We start from the raw sequence: 27,238 nt of genomic DNA, 5'->3' as shown, positions 1-27,238 counted from the left end.
TATTGCATGTCTCGAAGAGCAAAGTCAATTGGGTGAAAAATAAATTTTCAACTCATTCGTGCGGAACGATTCGCTGTATGTGTATGTATGCAACGAGCATGACCGTACAACGAGTTTTCCTCCCCGTGTTTTTTATGTATTCATGAATCTGAGTTTAAAGTACCCATCAACAATGGTTTTGTTGCTCCAGCTTGGTTGTGCAAAATTAGGTTGACGACGATGTATGACAAATGGGCTGTACAAAGTAGTTCGCACCGTCTGAAAGGACATTATTTCACTGAACGAACATGTTCTGTTTGTTGTACTTTTCATCCATCCTCGCTGATGCCGGTAGACGAAAGCCACAAAACGCAACGAGTGGCAAAGCGTTACAAACCGTAAGCGCAGCGCGCGATTTGTTCCACTTTGGAAGGCAATAATTATGCTCCGTAATGAAAATAGCGTGTTACATTAATTACAATGTAAGTTTTACGATACCTGCTCAGTTTTCTGTGTCAACGAGATGTGGGTTTTCAGGAGAAAAAAAGAAGGAAAAGGAAAGGATGTTTGAAATAATTGCATGTTTGTGATGCTCAACGATAAAGAATTACTTCCATTTTAACTATAATGATTGAAGTAGTAGAAATGGTGGGAATATCTGCCTTTTCACTTGGCATTCTATTAAGCAGAATTAAGTATCACTTCTTAGCGTTTCCTTCCAACAAATTGTAAATAATGTGGTTCTTATCATAAAATGCTCCTTTTTATTGCAATATTTCACCAAAGTTCATTGCAGAAGTTAAATAAAATATTAATTTAAATAATATAGCTAACAATATAGCATTTTTTGGACTTGGTTTACAAGCGAATAACCTATAGTTGTAGATACTAAAGTTACAACATTAACATTTTATTTGTTGGTGATTGTATTTTTGCTACCAATAATGCGCTTAAACTTTCAAGGCAACACTCGAAGCTTTAAAGTTTCCAAGTACAATGTTGAAGCCTTCAGTGAAAATACAACTGGAACCATTTTCCTCCCTGAATTGGCTTGTTGCTTTGTATGTAGCAAGAAGTGGAAGTATTTCTTTATCTGTTTTCTTTTTCTTCCGGCGCTGCATCAAAATACTGTTCCACTTACGAAAAGTTGGTTGTTTCCCATTTTCTGTATTTTTCCTTTTTTTCTGGGGAGCACACCATTACTTGCCATTTTTTGGTGCAAATACAAATAGAGCAATGGTTTAATTTGACTCACAGTTTACGCAGTGTAAGTAAACAAAAAAAGGCACAACAACAAGCAAAAAAAAACGGACGGTTGAATCGACCAATGGATTGGGTGTTGTTTCGTTTGGTTTTGAAATTGATTTTTCGTTAACTTTGTTTCCAGTCACACCGGCATCTGGCCACAAGTGGGATGAAAGTTTGCACAATGTAGCACACAAAAAAACGCGTTCCTCACCCCTGAGGAAAAGAAATGAAGAAAAAAAAATCGAAAACCAAAAGGAAAGTTTCCTATTCTTTAGCGCTCGATCTCAAGGCACGGAAGTTTTGGTTACCGTTTTGTAAGTAGGAAACGATTTTCTCTCCAGCTGGTGGAGGTTTTTTTTCTCTTTCGTTACTTCCAGTGCATTTACGGTAGTTATTTTCAACAGGCTTAAATTCTTTAACGAATAAAACTTTCATTTTTGGAGAGTGTTTTTGCTCGCATTTTAGTGATGGTGTGGTTTTTTGTTGTTGTGTAGGTTCACTTGAGGGACTTAAGGGTTCTTTAATTTTAAATTGAAGTTTCTTTTTTCGGGCGCTACATTTATGAACTGGTTTTATTGAACGGGTTTTAGTGGAGTAACGATCAACAAATGAAAATGTTTATATTTGGTTTGATTTTTCCTGAAGCATGAGGCTTTTTAATATAATGAAACATTTGTTCCCTTTTGTATTATTTTATATTGACTTGAAACGTATACAAAAAAATTCAAATGCAAAAATCGTTTTTTTACTTCAAATATGGTTATTAATATTTTATATCAAATCTTAAATTTTTATGTTATATATGATTTTAAGTTAAATCAGAAGGAGATTCTTATTTTCCTTTCCATTAACAAATAAAAAAAAAAACATCTGACCACAACATTTAAATGCACTTTATTAATATCTAATCACAATAAATAAAGGAAGTAAATATGAAAAATTTTAAAAAACAAGTAAAATGGTTTAAGTAATTAAATTATTTATTTTTATTATCTAGCAAACAGGAAATTACAGAGTAAAGATTAAGAAATCCTTACATATGAACAAAATGGAATGACAAAAATTTATTATAAATCTAATGCCAAACTGAAAGGGATTCTTAATGACATAAACAAAAAAGCCTTACATAATTCTCGTTTTTATTTTAGTAATACACGTTAAGAGTAAACTGTAAAATAAGTACGTAATTTTGTTTTATTGAAACTAGCACAAAAAAGTGGACAATTACGAAAGTCTTTTGCTGTTGCAACAAACGGATACACTCTCCCCAAAACATACACAACATACTGACATGTTGTCCGGATGGATTTCTACTTTCATCATCCATTGTAGTTCCACCGTCTGGACCACTCACGCAATTACAGTTTATTTGTTTGTGCATTCGACTTTTTTCCACCCTTTTATTTAACTTCACCAACCATTGCGAACCACTTGAAGCGAATGAAAGGAAGACCATAAAAAACCAGAAAAGTTTAGTCAATCCTTTTCACTGAGTACGACAACAAAATGCCGGATGGAACTGGGAGCAACAACAACGACAAAAATGATGCAAAGAAACCTGTACTAACGATAACATGTTGCAAAGTATGGTAATAGCTCGCCTGCACGAGTGTTGCGTTTTGTGTCTAGTTGCGCTTCAGCCGTCCCAGTAACGGCAAAGAAAGAAATCATCTCTCACCCATCCAACAGGGAAAGGTGCACAAGCGCGCCGATGCCGATACCGATGAAGTGCACTCGATATTTATATGTAGATTTGTTTTTAAACCATAAAATTCCAACTCCCAACCACCTATCTAGCCTATTGTTACTCTGCTAGGCCTTTAGTTGCTTATCGGGCAAGGCAGCGATCAGAAAGGGTCGTGAATATGAAGGGCGGTAAAAGTGTTACAGGGTATTTTCCATTATTACACAATATGTACGATGAAATGGAACGCCCCGTTAGATGAGTTCCTCGAACTCTTGTCCCGATGGTGGATTGGATTGAATTGCCTCTGCCTGCCGGCGTATAGCTGTGTCTGCAGCAACCGTGTGATCATAGTCAAGCCCTATCATCGTCAAGAGAGGCTTGTGCTCTGGAGACTACTCCCAACGCATCCAGGTACCGTGGTGATGGTCTCCTAACCAAGTCGAAACTGGATCTATCTTCATTTTGCAACCATAGACTATAATGGAACTGGGGGCTTTCGGAAAAGGTTTGTCTATCGGGTGTATTGTATCGTGTTTTTTTTCGTACGCAGTTTTCTTGAACAGAAAATACGAAAGGATAATTTTAAAGCTCTCACAAACGTTTTCCATAAACCCATTGGTATGGTGTATATTGTGAAAGTAACCCTTTTCGCCAAAGGGGCAGCAATTCGATAGGAACTCCGGGACTCAACGCTATTCGACAGCGTGTAGTCTCGTAAGAGGCTTAAGCTCATCTATCATGCTTTAAATATGGTTTATTACTTCGAAAAGCAGACTGCCGATAGCTTTATGGTAGAAACATAGAGAATTAATCCTGTGAGAAACTTCAATTTTTTAACCAAGGTTCAGACACCGTTCAAGAGTTTTTTTGAAAGTAAAGAAATACTTTATTGAAACTGTATTTTGTATTAAGAATGAACTTCTTTCGGGATCAGAAAATATACAAAACATTATAAAGCATAAGTTATTCGAAATTCACATTAAAGCATCAACGATATAGACAGTACATATATTTTGAGCTAAATTTGTTAAGTCAAAGAGATAACAGATTAAAAAAGTGACATATTTTTTGTTGGAAAATTAATGATGTTTTCACGCTTTATGCTACGGAAGATACCAACCCCCTTTTTTGATTCTACCAAACGATTGGCGTCAACTATTCTGCTGTATTGCTGTTAAAACCAATGGCGACGAAATGCAAAACATTCTGAGTAGCAAAACGCTACTACTGCTCGGCCGAGAAATATGGGAGTACAAAATAGAATATTCATGATTCAATTTGTAAACATCAGCGTAAAAACTGTACCGGCCTTTCTCGGTTGCTGGTGCAAAGCTGTTGCTCTATATATCGCATTACCAGAAGATTTTCCCGACCAAACATACAACATCGCTCCGACACATTTGCGCCTCCATTCTTATCCTTTCCCTTTTCCCCCCTGGAATGCAAGTTTATCTGCATTTTGAAGCTACACTTTTGCATTGGAATGTTTTTCACCTTCCTCCATTTCACGCTTCTCTTACTCCCATTTTTTGTGTATCGCAAACACCTCATCACGATTGTGTTGCGGATGGCGGACCTTAGAAATAGCCATCTTTATGGGTGGATAGTCTGCCGGGAAGCTCTGCTTTCTGCACGATGCAGTTCGTGCATTTGAAGCGCAAGGGAAATGAGATGCAGTTTCATTTTCTAATTTGCATAATCGCCCAACAAGCAGGCCCGATCTCCCGGTTTACTCAACACCATTGCATTTCTTTCCGTTTGCAACAAATATAGAACGTTGCCGCTCAACCGGTGTCTGACACCGGGGTTCGTTGAGATGGACCAAATCTGGATTTTCACTTATAATTTGTTGATTATTTTATGCGATCTTTGCCGCAAAACTGAAATTTAGTTACCCTTCCGCTTTAGAGTGGGCGAAAAACGGAAACCACCTAAATCCGGGATTAAAAGTATCGTTGCATCAAGCCGTGTCGTGACCAAGGTGGTCCTCCATCGTGGTTTGGTGAACTGCTGTGGAAAGCTGTTCTCATTATATTTCCGAAAGATAAAACACAGTTTAGCACATATTATGGCGACGACAAGAATATGTTTTTGTCTACGAGATATTCGACATGGACAAAAGGGGGTAGGTGCGCCAGGTACCAAGTGAGACATTGCTGGGATGACGGGTAAGGATCGTTTCCCTTTTACGTAGAACAGAAATTAAGTTATCTACCCAATGCCAGTATGGTGAACACACACACACAGCTGCCTCTACTGGCCAGCCCTTCCATCCTTTTCGGCAGCCGGTATTAGTTGTGCTTGGCGACAAACATACATACATATATCCATCGGAACATAAAAGCAATGGCTCCGAAGGGACAATGGTTGGACTTTCGGTTTGGTGAGTTGGATGAAAATTCGTATGTATGTGATCGCAAAACTTTCTCCAATTCGATTAAGCTGCCAGCGAAAATGCTTCGAACCGTCTTGCAGTGAACGAACAGGTCTCCGAACACAGGTCTCCGGGTACAGTCCCGGGGCATACGGTTTTTCGGGGGCCGAGCGTTTGTACCATTGCCGGGTCACCTCCTTTTGGACGCTCTCGGTAATGAATGCATGTCACATAGGATATCTTATAATTAAACTGTTTTTCTTTCGGTACGCCTTTTTGGGGGTGGAGAAGGATATGTAATGAAAGCCATCGTAACCATCGACGCCGTGGGTGTATTTGGAACTGTCCCGTGTGGGATCCGATGGGTTTGGTCCGTCCAACGCCGCTTCCGCTTCATCGGATGGCGTGGTCCAACAGAAACCCGTCCAAAAACCACTGAGCGCCGTCTGTCTGTCTTGATGTGTTTTTGGGGTAGAAGTTTTTAATCTTTTGTCTAAAATCTCTCACTCCTTTCCATTTTACTAGTGCAGCACGCGCACAGAACTGCTTCATAAAACTATCTGGCCAATATCCCTTAATTTAGGTAGTTTAGAAACTTGTTCCCCGATTAAAACCCCTTTTTCTTCTCGAAGGTGGTGGTGGTGGTGGTGAGCAGTTTGTTCCACTTGTTTTACCCCGTCTAGGAGTGCACCAGAGTGGGAAGCTGAAGGGAAATCATCGAAATCGAACCCCATAGGAAAGCCCTTAAATCCTTTGTCGGCACTGACCCCACCCTTGTGGTGCTCCCAAAACCCACCCAAACACGGGACACGATTTCGGTAAGTTTGTGACAAATTTTATAACTCTCATTTAGTGCGACCGACAAGCAAACACACACACACACACACCAGCAGCTTTTTCTGGGGTTTGTCCCCGAGCATGGAATTTATGGTGCCGGGGATATCGTGTGTGTGTGTGGGGGATCGTTCGCTTTTTGTGCTCGTTTCGTTTTACAGCTTGACTTTCACCGATTGTGGTACGGTGTCGTGTGTACGGTCGAACGATGTCAGTGCGGTAGGATTAAGTGGCATCGTGCTGAGATTTCCAATGTAGCGTCAGTGACCTTTCACTTCTTAAGAAAGCAAACCACCACACTCGCTGGAATTAGTCCGGCAAAACGGTTCTGGACGATGAAACTCGGGGTGCGGGATGCGAGTGTTTAAATGTTGAGCGGTTATCTGTGGAGCAGATTGATTTGGAAATCACCCGAACAAAACCCATGTTTTTGGTTTGATATGGGTGACATAAACCGGGGGGTGGAAAGTTTTTAAAGTGTAACCATTAAAAGATATAATGCTTTGTGAACTGAAGCCAGTGGATGGCATTGCATGTTGTATGTGTAGATTATAATGCTTGATATTTAAGCAATTGATCGTGATTTTGATAAGAACGATTAAGCGCAAATAATAATATCTTCAAGAGAGTTTTATTGGAAAACTCATAACAGTGTTGTGCTTAATGAATCTTTTGAGAAAAGTCATTCCCAGTTACCTCCAGTGAGGAGTTATTGAAATCAGGAATCGAAATCTCAAAGATCCTTTTATCCTCAAAGAATAATACATTCTTAAAGATGCACGATTCATTATAAAAATATAAATCTTCAAAGATATCTGAATTCTCGTGTACATATGAAATTCTAAAGAATTACTTGAATTATTCCTTTAGTATGAAATTACTAGTTTTGAAGCTATTAGCAAAAAATGCGTGAAACTTTGAATCCTTATAGAAATTTGTAAATCTTTGTGTATTCTTGAATCTTTCAAAATTTATGAATCTTAAGAATAGATATTAAGAGTGGTTGATTAAGTTCAATTTCATGAATCTGAATCAGATTCAACCAAAACTATTGAAGATATTTAAAAGGATTCAAGAAACTAAAATGATTCAAATCCAATAGATTCTATTACCATAGAGTTCGTATATCCGGTGCAATCGACCAAGTACCAATCAAGCTTTGTCCAAGAACTTCATCACACCGAATAGCAACAGAACCGTGACGAAAGGCTTTACCAACCAAACTTGATAGGAATGTCCACACTTAAGCATCAGCTCATCGGAACGTAGCGCAAGCACAAAAACCATTCATTAGAAGCCTCTTAGTGTCTCCATCTCCACCGGTTATACGGAGTGTTCGGCCACAGCTTTATGGCCGTATGTGTTTTGGCATAAATACAACCGCAGGGTAAATATTTATAATCACTTAATCATCGCCATAACGTACACTTCTGGCCAAACCCAACACTTCAGCGCGAAACGGACTTCATGCTCAACCGTAACAGCGATCGCCCTGGGTAGCAGGGTTGATGACTCATCGCCTAGGGCAAGCTTTCAACGTGGGTCTTTCAACGTCTTGAACAAAGGACGCTTCCATATGGACGACCGCTGAAGGGGCTTAAGTATCCGCGATGCCAATACCGATGCCAACTAGCTGATAGGAGCAGCTTATCATCCTATATTGAAGCAAACAAGCGACGGCTAAGAGTGATGGCGCGCGAATACAAGAGCCACCACGGTGTGGGGGTGAATAAAATAACGTAATCCTTATCGAACGGGTAAATACGGCCACGAATATTGATCGTACTCTCTATAGTGAACGCGTGCGAAGGACCAACCAGTTGATGCAACAAACTTGTATTTATGGTGTCCCGGCACGCCCAGCTTTGTTGTGGACGTACTCGAAGTTCGCTTCTGTGCGATATTAGTTTATCATTAAAAGCAATAAGCAAGCAGGAAGCAGAACGAACGGGGAATAGGGTTTGTTCCATTCTTAGCGAGGCACATTATGAAACCGCCACAACCACCTGAGTGTCTGAAGGCTTTTTGTGATGAAGAGGTTTAAATTGAATGAATATGGGGAGTTTGCTGGCTAAAACCACTGAGAATGTTCCAAGCTTAAGTTTACATTCTGCTTATTGTGTGTCCGATGCATGTCTCTGCAAATATTATTCACCGCACTAACATCACACAGAACACAAGATCATTAGGTTGCAGACGCCTACAGAGATTTGTATTTTTTGTTGTCTTTTCCTTTCATACCATTTACCGAACGAACATGAACCCGATAGGGCAAACATTTTCGTATTCACAAAACCATGTACCTTTAATAAACATTCACGGCGCATGTTGTACGAGCGTTCGTTTGCCGGCGGCAATATTGCTACATCCTTTCGCATTTTTGGGGAGCAAATCATGGTGTATGCGCATCATGGTGTAATGCAATATCTACGCCTCGTGAGCCTTTCTTTTCATCGACTACCTTCCAAAACCAAGGAGATGAGACATTAAAAGTTTTCGGGTGGCAAAATCAGCGAAACATACCGAGCCCAAAAGTTTTATTTCTTCTACGGCACACAAACTCCAACCGGTGGTGGTGGTTTTTTGGTGGTAATGGATACTGCTGTCGTACGTGTATCGTGCGGAATCGTGCACCTTTGCGTCCGAGTATCAATTTTCCGATCCGCCTATCTTTCAACACCAACGACCAACGCCTTCGCAATCCATCGATGATTGATTACACACATATACGGCTCTCTATTGGAAGCCGCCAAGGGTAATAATGGTTTCGCAAAGGAAAGTATAGGTGCAATGACAGAAAAGTGAGTCAAACTGATGTGCAGTTTTCTTTTTCGTACGTCAACTTCCTTCCGGTAGTACACGCAACTGTAACTGTGCTACTGGCGAAAGGCAAAAGTTTAAGGCAATTCTTCGCCTTTTTTTCGCATGCGTATTTTTTTGCTTCTCCTCCCTGTCCCAAGCGAAGATTCTTGCCTGTCCACGTTGCGGGACACGAATGGGATCGGAAATAATAACCTACAACCGTCCGTCCCGACACCGTGTCAGTCAAGCCGGGGCGATGTGGACGTGATTCTGACGAGCAAACGCCGTCGCGTAACCTGAGAATCGGGAGGAAATTGAGTTATATTTTCCATTAAAGCAACTTTTAGGGAGCCGTCTAAGGTTGGCCGGATTCCAATCAGCTCCAGCCGTCCGGATACCCTCCAGGGAATGTTTTCCAACAGCCGCCTCCATCCCTCCCCTATTCCGACCGAAGATCCGAACGGTTTTGGCCAAGTCGCAAAACAAGCATAAATCAATATTTTTGATGAAGAAACTTTTCTTCTAGCGCGCTTCAGGGGGTGGTCCGTACATCGGTGTGACTGTGTGTCTTTGTAGGATGGTTTTTGTTTCTGTTTCTGTAGAAGTCCCTCTGCAAGATGTGGAGTAGATTGAGTGTGGTTCTCTGGTGGAGGGTTTTTTTCCTTCCTTCAGCACCCCCAACAAGAAGCATGGTAGTGACGGTGATATCTTAAAGTATCTCCTGACAACTCTCTTCGGTGGGTTGCTTTTGATGTAAGCAAACTCCTGAGGGATATTAATTCGTCAAACCTGAATAGCCGCAAATGTTCGATGCGAATTGATGTCGTAAAGCATTTGCATTAACATTTCATTAGTGACTGTTTGTGGGTGAGCAATGTATCTTGAAATGTTTGAGAAAATTTGGAAATTATAAGCAAGTTATAAAGATGCAATCAAAAAAATAATTAAGAAACTACGTAATCAAGATAATATTTTGCGTACCTGTAAAATGTGGGATGAACAAATACCCATTTTTTTCAACCACAAAATGTTGTATATTCTCGTTAAGCTACCAGTGGAGAAGATTCCGTCCCATATTTTTCTTCGACCCTACATCAACAGGGTTAAACAAGGTTGTGTACAAAAAAATATCATTCCAAAAAAGGTTCTTTATCATGTCGTACAATCATCATCATCATCATCATCAGCGTGAAAATATCCAAAGGTTGTTTTTTCACTCTCTCTCTCCCCTCCTTCGTTCGCCTATTTGCATGTTACTTCTTCTTCACGTTGAGTGTTTAGTGTCCTTAACCGTTTGTTGGTCGTTCCGTTTCGCTGACCACTTTTCCAATTCATCCATCGTACGGTGTGGGTGATCTGTTCACCATTAACCAGTGCGCAGAAGTGCCACCACCGCGAAAATGCTTCTCTCGTAGCATCGAAAAACAAGGGGCTTCGGTGAGATCGGGTTAGTCGGTGCTTTGTTTTTCGGGGTCGGTCGTTTGTTTGCTTTACGCCCGAAAGGACACAACCTGCACCCGGGTGTGTGCGGGGGGAGAAAGGATGAAACGTTGGTTACGTTGTAACCGGGTGCTTTGGTTCGCGCTGGCCGCGCCTTTTGCTTTAATGATTCAACAAACATAATCTGCATATTTCGTTTTCCAACGGGTGCTCCATCCGTTGTCCGGGTGTGCCATTAGTGGCCGCCAGGAACTTCAGGTTCATCGGTATGAGTGAGCAGCAACACGGATGTGACGGTGGAAAAAGCGGGACGGTGAAAAATTTTACATTTTCTTTCCATCCTTCTTACACCCCTACCCGCGTTGTTACCATTGCAAAATAACCCGGAAAGTGCCAGCTGGTTGGATGGGAAACATTAACAGTGCCACGCCGCTTTACGTGTGCATCTTTGTCCGTTGCGCACGGACTCGTTCTCGTTCACTTGGTAGTTGATTTGCTCATTGGAGCAAACGTCAGTGTGAACTCGTCGTTCGCCGCTTGTTCATCGAAACTGGTGGTCTCGCGTTTGGCTGCTATATGCTGGGTACTCCGTCTGTCTGTCCAAAAACGCAGAGTTGGCCGGTTTGTTTGTTTTGGTAAAATTGAATAAATCCTAAAATAATATTAATATTTAAATACCGTTCTCCGAGCACTCCATTCCAAGCCGTACGTGGAATGGAATGCAACACACACAGAGCAAGGATGATGACCCGGACACTTTTGCCCGTCGAAACCCGATCCTTTCGCAAAACGAAAAGAGAGGGAGGAAAGGTGCTTTTTGATAGCATAATCTCCAGCCATGTCCGGGCAGACACGTCCGGTGGATTAGAGCGGTGCACGCTAATGTTACGCGTGGTTTTGCTGGACGGAGAGTACCGTCCAAACAAAACAAGCCCCGTTTGGACGGTGCAATCGAATGAAAGTGGATTGGTCGGACCGAATTGCTGGTACATCAATGAGCATTCGTCGAGGTGTGTTTGCGTCTGTCCCATGGGAACGAAGCAGTACCAGTGCTTAGCACAAACGTGAAGGAATGTTCCATTACTCTTGAGCTGTTGAACGTACAAAAGGTGCCAAATTCATTAGACCTAACCGTATGCGTGGGGGAAGTGTTTTAATACCCGAGCTTTTTACTCCGTTTTTTTCGGTGCTAACTGATTTCTAACATGATTTGCAAACCGTGTGATGGATTCGGTAATAATTCAAGGTCTGGTAGCAATCAGCAAAATCGTTTATCTTGTTAAAGGATTAAGGCGAGAAACAGCTTCCGGGGGGTACCCGCAATACAAATCCATTAGTTCCAATATTTGCATTATTAGAATTTAAGGAGTAAAATTCCATATGAAAACCTCAAGAATTGCTTCTCTGGGCGAACATAAAAAAAATTCCAACACTTCAAAATATTCATAAAACCAGGATTTTGTTCTGACCACAATAAAGAAGGTCCTTATACAATAAAAAAAATCTTACTAACCCACATACACTCACATGAGCAAATGTAGTAGTACCCTGATCCAAAGAATCGTTTTTCGTTTTTTCCCATTTATTTATACAACATTCTCTCGATTTGAATCTCGTGCGGTCGGTAATGTAACGTACGAAGAAATAAATAAGCAACAAAAAAACCAACCTTCCGGATATTCACATTTACGGTTCCTTTCATCGAAATTATCACCATTATCATAACGGTGCCATTAACATTTAATTTAATGTTGGTTGCACGGTGCCGCTTTTTATCCTCGTCGCCTACGGCGTCCTTTCTTTTTTTCGTTTTGAAGCACAATCACCATATTGTGGTATTGCTGAATGGTAGCACGAGGTACGATTGGTGAGATTTTAGCCGACGACCGTCATTCCAAAGCACCCGGGTGACTATTATGGCGGCAGAAGAAAAAGAAGTCGGAAATTCTACAAAATTCTACAAAACCACGAGCACTGCTCTCACACACACATATACGGTGCGGGGAAAAATGATTGTTCCAGCGGTCGTAATCGTGTTTTCCTCTTCGATTAAAGCTTACCATTCTAGTCGTCATTTTCAAGCCATAAATATCGTTCGTAAAAGAAGCCTCGGGAGGTGAAAAGAATGTGAGGATTTTGTGTGTGTGTGTGTACTATATGGAAAAAAGTAAGCCCACATTAGGCAGGGTGCGAAAAATACATATTTCCACCACCATATGGAACCATTTCGCAGGCAAGAATTTCGTCGACGGGCAGCCGGGGATTACATCGACAGAACTCTAGTGCGAAAACCATCGAAATCGAACAAGATTTTTTCTTATGCGATGAGAGGTATAAGAAACGAACTCAAATACTGTAAGGCAAACATTAAATATTGAACTATTAAGGAATTGCCGAATATCACACAAGATGGGTCGGGTCCCGATGGTGGAATGGTGAGGACATAAATATTTGAGTGAAAGATTTTTTTTTGCTTCTTTCTTTTGGGTTGATGCTTGATGCCCAGAAAGTCAAACACTGGCAGGAACAATATTTGGTTCCCTAAATGCTGAGCTGCTGCTGACGCTACAGAAACCGATGATGGATCTATCAACGCAGGGTTTTAGGTTTTGAGAACTTTCGAGCCCCAGTTCTCAGTGAACGGTTTGCAAAAATTCGAATCTGCGGGAAGAGTTGTTTGTTTTCAATTTCGCTCGATTTTACGATTCCATCAAATATATGTATTTTTTTTTCTCCTCTCCCCAAAAATTGCCTTCTGAAGTTGTGAAGCTTGTTTTTTTGCGGGCGGGGGTCTACAGAAATCGAACTAGAGTCAGAAAGCGCTGCGATGAGAGATTTTCGATCGTTGCCGCTATCGTTTTGTACTTAGATGGGATGTATTTTAGTGAATGGGGTAGCCCATCAGTTGTTTGATGAAATGGGGTCTACAATGTATAAAACTGTAAGCACGATATCAATACATGTTTCCCTACCGGCGCACAAAAACATTCGATGAGCATTCGTGCGGGCAATAAACTTTATTGATCCATCTAGATGTACTTTCGGTGAAAGCAAGGGGCAACTCTCACTAGCCTTACGAAACAGCTTACACTTCTTCATCCACCGGAACTACAGTCCGTCCGTTCAATTTTGACAATTTACCTCCAGGAACGAGAAGTTTCGATTGGATCACAGAATCCTATCGTTTTGAGAATAAAAGCAAGCTTCTACCCTTTCTACCCAGTTGTTTGCTGATAACACGCGTCCTTCAGAACAGAAGAAAACGTAAATGGAATTTCCCAAAAAAAAATTGTTGTCAACCAAAGTAATACTTTCCCGCCCTTTTTGGTGACAGTGTTGCTGTCTGCCTATGAAAACCTCCATCTCACCCACCCCTCCCAAAATACCGGTTGCGCTCGGTTTTTGCGGAACGTTTCCCAGTCGGATTTCTTGTCAATAAAACCATCAAAAATTATGGCACGGGGATATATTAATAAAGAAAAAAGGGCAAGGCGCGATAAAGAGTAAATTGTATCGATATGTTGTGCAATAAAACATCGGCGCATAAAATGTTGTTGCTTCAAATCAAAATCCGTCCATCGATTGGGACGGCAATGCCGTGATGCCCGGAACGGATCCCCGATACGGCACAAGTTTTATGGCAAATTTCTTAGCGTTTTCTTTTTTTTTTTGGTTTGGTTTGGCACAACAACAGCAGCAGTTTTTGGGTTCAGAAAATCGGGTAGACGCGTGGTTTATGCGTATGTGTTTGTGGAGGTTAGGCTTAAGAGAGGGAACACTAAAATTGTTGATTGGTTTTTGAATAAGTGCTACGAATGGGTACGGTGCCGAGGTATTGGGCTGTTGCTAGTATATGATGGATGGAAGGAAACACAATCGATTTGTAACTGTGGAACTACGTTTAAATGGAGTAGGATAATAATAACACAAAAAGTTCGTCATGATATTGAAAGAAAAATGCTCGTTTTGCTCACTTAAAATTCATTTCCGAAACATATGATCGAAGCAATTCAACTTAATATACACATCCATAGACTTATTGTTTGTTGAGAAATTGAGGATTTGAATGTACTTTTAAATAGAAATTTCAAGCTAATGAAACAACAATATTATTACTTTTGTTGAAAGTGGGTTTTCGTTAAAATTCCCAATAAAAATCTCTTTTTTGAAATGGTACAGACGAATGATCCCATTTTCTGGTGTGTAATTGAGGCTTTAGCAAATCCATTACCTCTCGTTAATAAAAGCATAGGAAAATTGAAAAGCTGTGAAGCTTTGGTACATCCCCAACCCCAAAAACCAACCTGCAAAATAAGCATATGATCTTCCAGACTGCTTCTAACCGACACTGAATAAAAATCCTGTCCTCAAATGCTACAAATCCTTCCATTCTATCAGCTGTGAATACTGTGTTGATAAGGGAACAAACCCAACCCCTTAATCTGGCCAACCTTAATAAGGCCCAACATTCAACATTCAACTTTTTCTTCGACGAAAAAGTCGAACTAAATGAAACCACACCATTATTATCATCAGCATCATTGTCGATGATCGTTTCCTTTGCCGTGAATAGCCATTTCTGGGCCATAGCTGATTTGTGTGAGGTTTCCCTCCCGTCTTCGAGACTGAACGGGGTTTATTGTTGAGTTTTCATCCGAACCGATTGCATCGTACCCGATCAACCGGATTTGCGCTCATGTTCGAATATGCAATCACTCTTCCTCATTGTGTTACCGTTTTGCTTGCCGGATGTATGGATGGATCTATTCATAAAATATATAGGCGCATATTAAATAGCAGGTTTAAGCCAGGAAACCTTGGGCCATATCGGTGGTGGTGTGAGTCAACGGTTTTGGTGGGGTTTGAAGCTTTTCCAGCCAAAGATTGATGCTTCCACGAAGATTTCAATGGAAGCGCTTGGGAGTTGATTTTCGACCAATCCATAGCCTGTTGCCGTGAGTGTTACGAAGGATTATCCATCGCCGTCGGGTTTTTTAGGGTGAAGCGATTGGAAAGATTCACGATGAATGGAACGCTCTTCTCATCTTTAAACTTCTGGAGTTAGTATAAGGACGCTACGTTGAGCATGTTCCATCGAGAACAAAGAAGATTACAACCTGTTGGTGGAAGGATGTCTGTTTTCGATTCATTTTTTGATTGTGCTGTCAGTGTGCTAGAAGCAGATGCTTAATAAATATTCCGTTCAATAACGACTAAAGACTTTAAGGAGTTTTAAAGGAGTTCCAAACATAGTTGTTATATTTAAAATGTTTTTGATTTTAATTGATGTTACAATTTTGTATTCAACTCATGTAGTAGATAGATATTAAAGTCTCTCAGGAGTAAGAAAAAAAAGAATTCTAACATTATTTTGTCAATCTACAACACAAAATGGAAGGTTAGCTAAACGATTCGAGGGTAACGATAACAAAACAGCCCATACAAAAGGTGCGCCATTCAATTAAAATGTCAACTCGGTGCATGTCCACCATTGCCCAAAAGCCTAACCATGCCCTAGTGCAAAAAGGAGGGTGTTCACCTGCAGTTATGCTAGTCCAACCCTGTACCACGGAGTTGACGTTTAATCCTAGCTGTGTCTAAGCTCCGATTCAAACGATACATGCCCGTGAGCTCAAGCGACACAACGGGTATTGCAGGATTTAGCAAGTCCAGTTACCGCTACCGGACCTTTCGGAAATGACCGTGCAGTGACTAAATAAATATTGTTCCACCACGTACTTTCAACGTGCCATACCTGGACTAAAGTGGAGTCTTCTCGCAAAAAAACAATAAGGGAAATACGGATTGGAAGGTGTATGGGGAATGGTAGTTACAAAACACACAACTGACTGGCATTACGCGAATTCAACCGAGAGTCAGGAATGCACACGCAGTTGTCGCACGTTTTTGAGCACACAACATTTTAACCCGAAAATAGTTGACACGCACGTACGTTTGGTGTGCCTCCCGCACACCAAACCTTACCTCGGCTGGGGCCTGAGTGCAGCATTTTGTGCAAATGCTGACATTTCCCCGTGGCATGGACCATTATTCTAGTGTGACAGTGTATGTGGTGTTCGGGCGAGTGTGCTTCACAGCAGTGCAGTCGGTTCCAAAACAGCCTACCAAAGGGGTATGGACAACACGAGTTGGAAGTGGAGTTGGGAAGCGTACAAATGGCAAACAGAACCACCGGATGTGACACGGAGTGCATCGTACGCTAAACACTTGCCCTGAACTGTTGCGCGCACACTTGCGAGCTGAGCATTCCCCGTACCAGAGTCTTGGTGGGCTCGGTACATCGGAAATGTGTGGAATTTCAAGTTTCAACTTGACACCACATTTCACAAACAGCTCGCACCATATATGCAAACCAGCTGTAGTTGGCGGCTGCTGGTGTGAATTGTTTTGTCGTCACCGGTATATGTGTGTGTGAAAATGAGAAAGCGAGAATCGTGTCGCTTGTTGCCTAGTTGTGTGTCGTACAAAAGACCAGGCGTCTCCTTTATCAGTGCGAATCCGAGCGAAAGGTTTTGCGATACCATTAAAGCATTCTTATCAGGCAAATCTAACATCGGCTTTAATAAGCACCGGGAAAGGATGTTTACTTTAAGAGCAAAAGCGATTGGAGCTGAACAAAGGCAAACCCCAAAGCGAACATTGATAATGGTCCTAATAACAATAAATACATATTTTATTCGCACGTTTGGTGGTAATCTCTTCCGGTGAAGACAATTCAAGATAGATAGGTGTTAGTGTTACCTTTTTGTGTGGTCTTTAGCTCAGTATAGTGTACTAGTGGCCATATAAAAGGAATCGTTTATCGTTACGTAGTTTGTAATTTTGTATAGCTAGTTTTATAGTAAGCAAAGCTAAAAACAATTTAACAATAAATCGTTCTAAAATGTGTCAAATGAAACCTAAATTAACGCACTTAATTGCAATGAGTAGAACATTCCCTTTTTCCCAAAAAAAAAGGAATAAACAAACAAAAAGATAATAAAATTGACCAAAAACATCCGTCCATAAGAACAACTCGTGCACACAAAACAAAACGAAAAAAAGACACACACTCCTTTCGATGGTCGTTCTTTGCACCTAATTGGTTGTATATGATGGTGCCGAAAACCAATGATGTCAACAACGGTGTCCCAATGCGATTCTCCCCCAGCGGAAATGTGGGCACAGAAAAGTGTTCTTCCACCTCCGATCCACACACACACGTACACCGATGAGTCGATGCGCCTTATGCTCGCTGACAAAAGTAGCACCATAAAAATAGCTCTAGGATCTTCTTTTTGTCCATGCTGTGTGTATGGGGAAACCAAAAAAAAATAAGAAAAATAGGTAGGATATCCGTATTTTCGGCTCGTAACTAGCACCTTTTGCTGTTGCCAACTGTGACATACGTGCATTTGCTGGAAAGAATCCAGCTTTTTTTTGCTCTCTGTGTGGTTGTGTATTTTTTTCTCCTCACTTTATATTGAAAGAAGCAGAAGAGGGTATTTGGTTGACTCGTTTGCGTCCAATTGCAATGGATCCGAAGAAGCTTCACATTTGGGCTAACGGAGCGGAAGAAAAAAAATATCGGAAAAACAATTCCTTGTCACCCACCGCCGCCGTTTGTAGTGTGACAGTGCACGAAGGTAGAGAACAAACAGTGTGCAAATAAAAACACCGATCCGGCAAAAAAAACGAAATGAAACACATGCCAAACCGTTGGCCAAATGTGAACAGCGCAACATATGTGTGTGTGTCCTGGCCGATGGAAGTATCTTTCAGCTGTGTTATTGCAAAAGGAAGGAAGAAGCAAGACGCTGAGTGCCATTGAGAGTTGTTGGGGGGAGCGGCAGGAAGAAGAAAAAACGCCCGTTGATGGCGTTGATGTCGTGTTTTTGTCTCGCATTCGGGTTCGGCTTTGGCCCCTGGCACAAAAGCACCGTCAGCAGCTCGATAAAAAGGAATCCAATAAAGGAACGAATCTCGAGAAACGAGATGCTCATTGGACGATGGATGAACAATTGCTGTGCTTTGCCGGAGCACGGCCAAGGGAACCCGGTGTGGTGGTAATGGGCCAGTATGAACGGACGGACTCGGAATCGGGCGAATCTTCCAAACGTTCTCAGTTTCCATTTTGGGGTATATTTGAGCGCCAGTCCAAGCGGTCGGAACGGTATCCGAGTATGCGAGGGCCAAATTTTCGGGCGGAATATGGAATAAAATGAATAAAAGCGAATAAACAAAAGAATAATAAAAGTAAATTGAGTGCTACATGTGCATCATGGGTTTTTTCTCTCTTTCTCTTTCGCTTCTTCTGGTTCTTCCGTCTTGCATGCAGAAATGGATGGATATCTCAGCTGGGGGTCGCATCCCATCGAGGATAGTGTATTCTTCGCACAGCCCCAAGTATGCTTTGTTGACTAGTGTTAGCATTCAATCGAATCCACCAGAACCAGTATAGTAATGTAGGTGGGTGGCAAAAGGTACAACGGAGGACAACAGAGGAAACAATATCCTCGAGAAACCGGAGTCGGATGATCCTGCAAACGACATCCCGGGGTATACCGTCATGTTGGGGTTTGTTCACTAGGACAATAAAACAGCACGCGAGCACCGACCAAGGCGCGCATTCGGAAGACACAAACGCAAAATAAAGGAACTACCAGCCCCCACCAGCTTTTTCGGTTTCAATGGAACAGGAATGAACAACAGCAAAAAAAGGGTCAACAGAAACGTACCTAATGTCCTTAGTTTTACCCGAGCGGATGAACCGAGCGTGGCAAATGGTGCAAAACGGTGGGTGATGATGATGCAACGAAGTAAAAAAAAAGGACACCAATGTAAATTGCTACGAATGAAACAATCCTTCCAGCACTGCATGCGAAATGAAAAAAAAAATATCCTTCCGATTATTGAGACAACCATCAGGCACACCTGGTGCTTTATGCTGCGGGGGCATATGACCGTGCGAGTTTCTTGTGGGCGAAATTTGAGGTTTGTTTTTCAGGGCAAGGAACAAGGTGTATAGAGATACGGTTTGTCTATTTGCTTCCGTTTCGTCACCTGGCACAGGCGGAGAACGAGAATTAAACAAACACATCTTTTTTGCTTGTTTGAGTGGCAGTGGCAGAACAAACATTTCGCTGTGCAAACTACATTAGTTTGATTGCGTTGTGGGTGAAGTATGGATATGTTTGTTTCTTGGTGAAATGGTGATGAAATTCTTTTAAGATATTTTATTGCATCACTAAACCTCAACCTTGTTGCTTAAACAATGTGCTATAGGAGTCGATTGATAAAATATAATGTAGTTTTAAGGTGTTTTTAATGGAGGTGGTAGTATTCCTAAAGACCTAGCTATCTCATGGAAGACCAGCTGAGCTCTTGGAACTGTCACATTTGCAGAAGCACCTACGAAATTGAAGCTAGTTGAGGTCTAGAAGTTTAATGGCAGACTACGACCTTGATTGAGGTTGTAGTTCCCCATAAGAAGAAAAGGTTTAGAAATTAATGTTCTTCAGATATTAAAGTTTGTTAGTAAATCTTAACAATACTGCATCGACTTTATATTATGTAAAGCAGTTGATAAAATTGCATTCAGGAGAAAAACTTCTTCACATTTCAGCTTTTCCAGAGAAAACTCCCTAATTAGCTGAGGCACCTAATGACTTCGCTTCACTTTAAGGCTTAGAACCTACTGCCAGAATACCTGTAAAGCCATTAGACGTAAGACGTAAGACCTTACAAAACTGAATATCCCGAAGTAAACGCTTCAATAAATAAACTCTTTTCCAGTGCTCAGGTAAATGCTCCAAAACAATTATTGGCGTTGGTTGGTGGGTGGGTTTGGTAATAATAAATGATAAAACATACCGCTACAAACGCTGTTAATGGTCTACCAAAAGACCAATAAGCTGAGTTACCACCAGTGAGGTTCTCTCCGCCACCATGCACCATCGTGCGACAAGCAACAAATTAACAACAATGTTTGACATTTTCATAAACTTCACGCACCAACCGAAAGCGAGGAGTTAATTTCGTTTAATTATTCATGAAAATAGAGCGCGCTTTCTACCGCGTGGACGTTTCATTCCACCGGAACGCCGAAAAAAAAGCCTAACCCCCTGTTTTGCCGCGATGCCACAGGGCGCTGTTTGTTTGGAACGGGGTGGGTTTTTTTTTATTTTGATACAGGGAATGGGTGGATATTGAGTAAAAATTCATGTTGCATCAATATAAAACAAACACACGCGAACAAAGCCTAACAAAACAGAGAGAGAAAAAAAGAAAGATGGTAAACCTTTTCACGCGGCGCATGTTTATAGTTTGTCGCTTAACAGCGCACACAACTCGAACGATACGCACGGAGGGTGGGTAATACGGACGGTGAGGCCCTTTGGCAAATTAAATTAAGTGACACGCAATCACTTTCCCCTTCGGTGGGTTTCACACAACCAGGGAGGAAGGTGATTTTTGTTTAGCTCCGCTTCGATGATGTTTAGGCTCCCCGGCAGCGGGTTGTACGATCCAGCAACCATGAGAGCGTGTAAAATGGTTGAGGGGGGGGATAATTTTTTAGCAACAAAATGGTTTCCAACAGGTTTTTCGTGAAAAAGGGGTAGAAATAAGTTATTAAACCATTCCCCCTCCCTGTATCCTGTACTTACCGGCATAGTTTGACTACCGTGAAGCGATGTTATAGCAGCTTGAGCTTCTTGATGCGAGGTAAATTTCACAAAGGCGCAACCTGAAATGAGAGTAAGAGTCAGACATAAATATCTTCGCTAAAGACACACCCGAGTCTATCGGGACGGTTGTGATCAAACAGCAAACGATATGGTACAGGGTTTTGCAATAGATTGTGTTTATCTTGCCTTAGCATACAACAAGGTACCATCAAAGTCAATGTAGTAAAACTAACGAACTTCTGCATCGGCGTATGTGCTAAACGTTGGTCCGAGAACGGAGGTTAAACCAACGTAACAGAAAACGATACAACAACAGCAAAAAACTCCGTACGACACCATTCAATGAACCCGTCACGTCGGATGGCAGGATTGAGCTTCGGTCAAGGATAATCCTCCCGGACGATGGACGGAGTAGAGCCGGGAAAAGTGTGAGACTGGAGGTGTGATGCGCATCAGAAATCGATAAACAATTATATCAAATGGACAACGGCCATCGCAGCACAACAGAGTACCGCCGACAGACGGGTGTCGGAGTTTTTTTCATAGCACACTTGTCTCCTTCCCTTTTTCTCGCACGCTTACAAACAGAACCGCCCGAGTGTTCGGTGGTGCCGAAAACGATCTTTACGCTGGACAATATTTATTGCGGCAAATAAAACTCACGAGCCGTCCGGGTACCGGCCCATCGATGCTGATCGATGATGTTTCGTGCGCAATGACACACTTGGAAAATCTTTCCCCACCTCCTCGGCTTTGGGGGAAAATCGAATAAAGTAACACCAGCGCATGTACACGCTTCTTTTTGTCTTTTTTGAGCTGTCCCCATCAGGAACAGTGTATCAAGGAGGCTTGGTACACCAACAGATGGCTTTTGGCAGTTTTCCATCATGTGTATGGAAAAGGGGGGCAGGCAGGGGAGAATAAATAAACTGAGGCTGAAAAAATAAACCAACACACAGAAAAAACAAAATCGACAACAAACCATCCATACGGTTGTGCACCACGTGATGCCACGGGAAGGACAACAAAGGACTATCGACGTGATGGTCGGCAACAAAATGGTGAACTTTGGCGATTGAACGGCGTACGATGCAATGTGCGCATCGGTGACAGATAACGGCCCATGGTCAAACCATCGGTACAGGCGAGTAAAACCGGGTTGACCTTTCCCGAAGGATTGCAACGGATCGTTTCCCCGGTGCCGGCACAACGATAGATTGGACCCATAAAAAGTATTTTTATTGAAAAACTTCCTCCAAAAAAACCGTGTGGATATTGTGGAGAAGATGAGCAAAAAAAAAAAAAAACACGTGTCTCGTTGGCATTTGTTGAAAAGGCAGATTCGCTCTATATTGTTTTTCGCACTTGTAAATGTTTCCCAGAGGGAACATATTATTTATAAAACAAAAAATAATTGTATGGAATGTTCTGTCCCGTACGATATACACCATTTTATTACTGTAAAGGTTTTTGCGTGAGAAAAAGGTGTAAAAAATGTGTTTTTTTTACTTCATCAAGAAAGAATTTTGTGTGCGAGAAATCAATTAGGCTCTGGCGCACTGGTAACGACCGTGAGAAGTTGTAAAATATCTAACGCACAATGACTTTTCAACACCTGTACAAATACACGTGCGTGTGTGTGCAATTTTTCCCGACCCGTCAAATAATTGACCCTTGTCAAAATGCCGTCACTGGTAGGAGAAAGAGAAAATGAGAGCGAGAGACAGAGAGGGGAGAGAAGGAAAAAAATTAAAACCTTTTACCCATCCCATTCTGTGGGAAATTTCGATTTTGAGCTTTCGAACCAGGGCGGAAAATAACCTCGGAAAATAAGCCCGTACCGTATCAACTGTGGCGAAAGTAGGACAGAGGCAGGTCATACTTTCTGCACAGAACACACACACACACACACTAAGCACACATTTATCATACCGGTAGGATGGACGGATTTTGCGCACGGCCTTGCACATTTCCGTCGTTCTGGTTTGCCAATCAAAACGTGAACGTAATATAGGTTGTACCTCTTTCAACGGAAAGTGATTTGAGCGAAAGTTTAGGCACGGGACTTGAAAATTAGCTTTTTCAGATGGATAATGGGTTTGCTAACAGACGAAGGAATACACACACATACCATCGTAAAGTTAAGTTAAGTAAATTCAAGTTGGGAAAGGATTTCAGATATTTGGCGAAGGCACAGCGAAGTCAAATCAATGTTGAGGATTGGTGTTGCCGAAGTCCTCCCGTCCATTGGAAAGATGCTTGGAGCTTGGAGTTAGATTTATATATTTATTGTCTGAATTTTCTCGTTCACAAAGAAAAATTTGACTGCATATTCTTTTCAAAAAATACGTGATAAAATAAAAGGTGAGAAGAAAAGTACAATTTTCAATCAGTAAATCACACACCATGGCAGCTTCGTATCAGACCCTTTTCAAGGCAAATCGTGCTCTAGTGAAGGAAGTTTCGCGTAAAATACATTCGACGGAAAAGTATGGACGTAGGAACGTAGGAAAAAGTTAAGCCTTAGGAAAAAAATACACTAGCTACATCTCTGTCAGTCCCTTGTCACCGTGTAACGAAACGCAATTGAACAGATGACAACTGGTTGATTCATTAGCAAAAAAGCCCATCCCCAGCCCGGATCGAGGCCTACATTTCAATCACCTTTTTCACTGCTGACTGACAGGCAGCACTGGTGGCCGGTTACTAGTTGCGTCATTCTCTGTAACATCATGCCCCTTACATCCTTGCTTTTGGTTTTGTCTTTTTGCTTGCAAAAAAACTCACCTCTGGTCGGAGGCGAAAGAAAAGGATTGTTGAATATCTCGTGAATAATTCGTTCGTTTCACTTCCTTTACGGTTGATTGACAGTAAATTGGTTTCTCTGTTTCTCAAGCACTCGAACTCCAAACTCATCCACAAACTCCTCACAGAATGGACGCGTGATGGACGTGGCTATAAGGATGTGATCACACTTTTGCCACCACGACTGCACCATCGATTGGCAAACTGTGTGTGTCAGGAAGCAAATTGAAGCCAATGTACGAAGAGGCAAACGGACGAAGGAGAAGCATTTCAAATTTTGTTACCATCTGCTCGTACGCAACACCTTAAAGGCTTAGCACGGCCAGGAAACATCCACGGAAGAAGGTCAGAATGGACATCCATTTTCCGAGCGCGTTTCACTGTTCGCTTCGCCCTGCGGTAGAGACGACAAAGTGTGGCAATGTTTTTGTTGTTTGCTGTCGAGTGAGTAAGTGTAGTTGCCTTCCATCCATTTCGGTCAAATCGTATTCCGGACACGAAACTTTACCAGCTTTAGTTGGTTTTATCTGGAGACGTTTGTGTGCAGAAATTCTGGTCCACCGTTTCGCTAAGGAACGGCCCACGCCACGCCGAAGAAGCCACTCGAGGCACGTAGCGGGAATGAATAAAATTAATTATCTTATTTATCACGAAGCGAAATTTGAATTCACTGCCAGACACTGGTTGACTTGCTTTGGTTGCGGAACGGCACGAAACCCTCTACCCACCCGGGCGCCCTGGAGTGTGGTTTACGAGGCATGGAATTTTGTGCTGGAATGTTCGCCGTTGCTGAAGGGAGTTGGATTTGCTTCTTTAAAACGTCTTCTTGTTATTGTACATGGGGATTGAAGTAAAGGGTTTATAATATTACGAAGCATTTAATTGTACAGTAATGCTTGACTACTGGCACTGGGTTCTTGGAGTTTAAATAGCTTTACTTGTTTCCATTTCCAGTTTCCAGTGTTTCTTAATAAAATTTACTTAATAAAAAGCTGTTTTTGTCAAGATTTTGAACAAAAGCACATCAAATATTTTTACTTTTTTTTGCTCGGTTAGAACGGCCTGGCCGTATCAAGACTTATTTTACCACGTAGCAGGATAGTCAGTCCGTGCTACGGGGAGACGGTCCGGGTGGGATTTGAACCCGGTCCCTGCCGTGTGGACGGGCGCCGTTTTTCACATGCACCACCGGGCCGCCCCTAATATTTTTACTTTTAATATAAATAAAATATATTTTATGGAAAATCTTTTAATTGAATACAACAATTTTTATCACTATTTTCTAAATGCTTTTTAATTCCTTGTATCCAATTTGCAATTAATAAAAGTAGTTTTTCCTTTTAATTTTCGTATTTAGTTGTTTAATATTCTTTTAAAACTATTTTTTCCATTTTGTATCGGAAAACTACGTAAATTATCTTTAAAACTGAGTTAGTAAATAAAATATTACCTTTTTTTTCTATTGTGACACTACAACCTCCACGAGACTTCTTTCTTTCTCTGTATTATGCTCCAGTTTTTCTTAAATTCAAGTTACCCCCGTTGCAGAACAGCCAGTCCGGTACGACCTGGATTTGATTCGAGACACGGTCATATAGAACTAGTGCCTTTACCATCAACACCACCAGGCCACTCGAAACTATTGATGCAATATACTTAAATCAACCTTAAATAAAAATGGTTTTTTTGCAGGAATACATCAGAAAAAGTGTTTTATTTTGAAATAAAAATCAATCTATAAGAATCTAACAAATTCTTAAACTCTTAATACCAGGCCAGGTTCGTTCTAATCAAGCAAAAATTGGAAAACCTAAAAAAAAGTATTCAACAAATGTTTTTGTGAATGATGTTGAATATTTTTTAAAACTCTAATGGAACATTCACTTCGAAAGCCATCTCGGTATGGTCGTATTTGTCCGTCAAACAGTAAAACGCTTATCTTTAATCACCTTTGAAAAAAGCTATATTCAATACCATTTAAAGCAACATAGCTAATACTCCTTCGCTCCCACCCTAACCCAAAACACTAATCGTTCAACGTCATTAAAACATTAGTTTTCCATCGAACGATAGCAATGCAAAATCGATTTCAATCAAATAATGGCCCCACCACCCATCGTCTGCGGCTGTCTGTTCGCGTTTTTGCTGCAACCAAATCAGCCTTATTCATCGGGATGCTGCTGAGTGAAGAGTGAGTATTTTTTAATGCTGGTTTTTTGTGTTATTGCCGCTAGTATTCATTCCGATTGCTTGCCCAAATTCGATCGCACTTCGTTTGTTAGATTAAAATTCAATTGAATGATGTTGAAACCGTGGGGTACAGAGTGAAGGAGAAAGGCAGTCCCAGGGTGCACTAGTCCTCGTCTGTTGAATCTTTCCAATCAATTCGATTCCAGCTCACCCATTCGATACGAACGCGCACAAAACGGTAGAGAGAAGCAAAACCGAGAGATAGTTTTCCTTTTTGCATCAACCGTAGAGCCCTTTTTGCAAATGGTGTTGTTGCACGATGCGAAAATGTTTTCTGCAGTAGAAGTAGAATTTTCAACAAAAAAAAAAAAAACGGAACATAAACAAAAACCAAAACTAAGTGAGGAAATCTTATCATCCGCAAAACAAATTTCAGAATCTCTTTCGGCCCCAGCCGGGTACCACACATTCACAGCTCATCGCGCATCACAAATTGCTTGTTTCCGTTCAATAACTGCGGCAATATTTGTTGCTGTCCCAATCGTTTTCTACCACTACCGACAAGTACTGCACCATCTACGAGTACCAGTGTCGTCATGCGATGTTTTTTTCCAAACTTCCGTCGATATATTTTTCGCTTTGTTAAAATTGAAGTTCCCGTCTGGTAGCGGAACTGTGGTGCTTCGTGTGAGAATGTGAATTTTGTCATTTCATATCCACTTTCGGAACGGCCGTGGAGAGTGAAAACTCATCTCTCCACAATCGAAAACGACTTTTGGCGACGGTGCAAGAATGCAAGCGAAAAGGAAAAGCACCGAGACCGAGAGCGCAAAAAAAACATCAAAATTCGCTGCTCGAAAACAGCCAAGATCATCACTTAGTGGGTTTATTTCGATACCGACGGTATAACACATCTCGTTACGGGCCGCATCCTTTTCATCTGCCCCGAAGGTGAAAAGTTCGTCAATATTGCAACATTCTACTCGTTTCCGATTCTACTAGGGAGGTCGTCGTAGTAGTACGCCGGGAAGCGGTGAGACAGAACGGGAACATACGTGGCAAAAACGGAAAACTGCACAAACATTATTTTCCGCTAAGGAAGGTAAGGTTCGTACCGAAAACTTGTGGCAAGCAAACGATTGCTACCAATCGCGATCATACGATGTCGTATGTCGACGATGTCGTCGACGA

At 41.5% G+C, this 27,238-nt stretch overlaps 1 protein-coding gene across 19 annotated transcripts in view; it reads right to left on the bottom strand.

Annotated features, from left to right (window-relative positions):
• LOC125770974 (CUGBP Elav-like family member 4) overlaps nt 1-27,238 on the bottom strand; it is a 468,092-nt gene that overhangs the window by 34,668 nt on the left and 406,186 nt on the right. For all 19 annotated transcript variants that reach the window (XM_049441119.1, XM_049441110.1, XM_049441115.1 and 16 more), the window contains one exon: nt 21,032-21,111. In XM_049441119.1, coding sequence (XP_049297076.1) covers nt 21,032-21,111 — 80 coding nt within the window. The remainder of the gene's footprint in view (nt 1-21,031; nt 21,112-27,238) is intronic.

Source organism: Anopheles funestus, chromosome 3RL (genome assembly GCF_943734845.2).
Source record: "Anopheles funestus chromosome 3RL, idAnoFuneDA-416_04, whole genome shotgun sequence".
Lineage (NCBI taxonomy): Eukaryota > Metazoa > Arthropoda > Insecta > Diptera > Culicidae > Anopheles > Anopheles funestus.
Note: the sequence above shows the minus strand (reverse complement) of the source record. Positions and strands in the feature narration are given on the sequence as shown.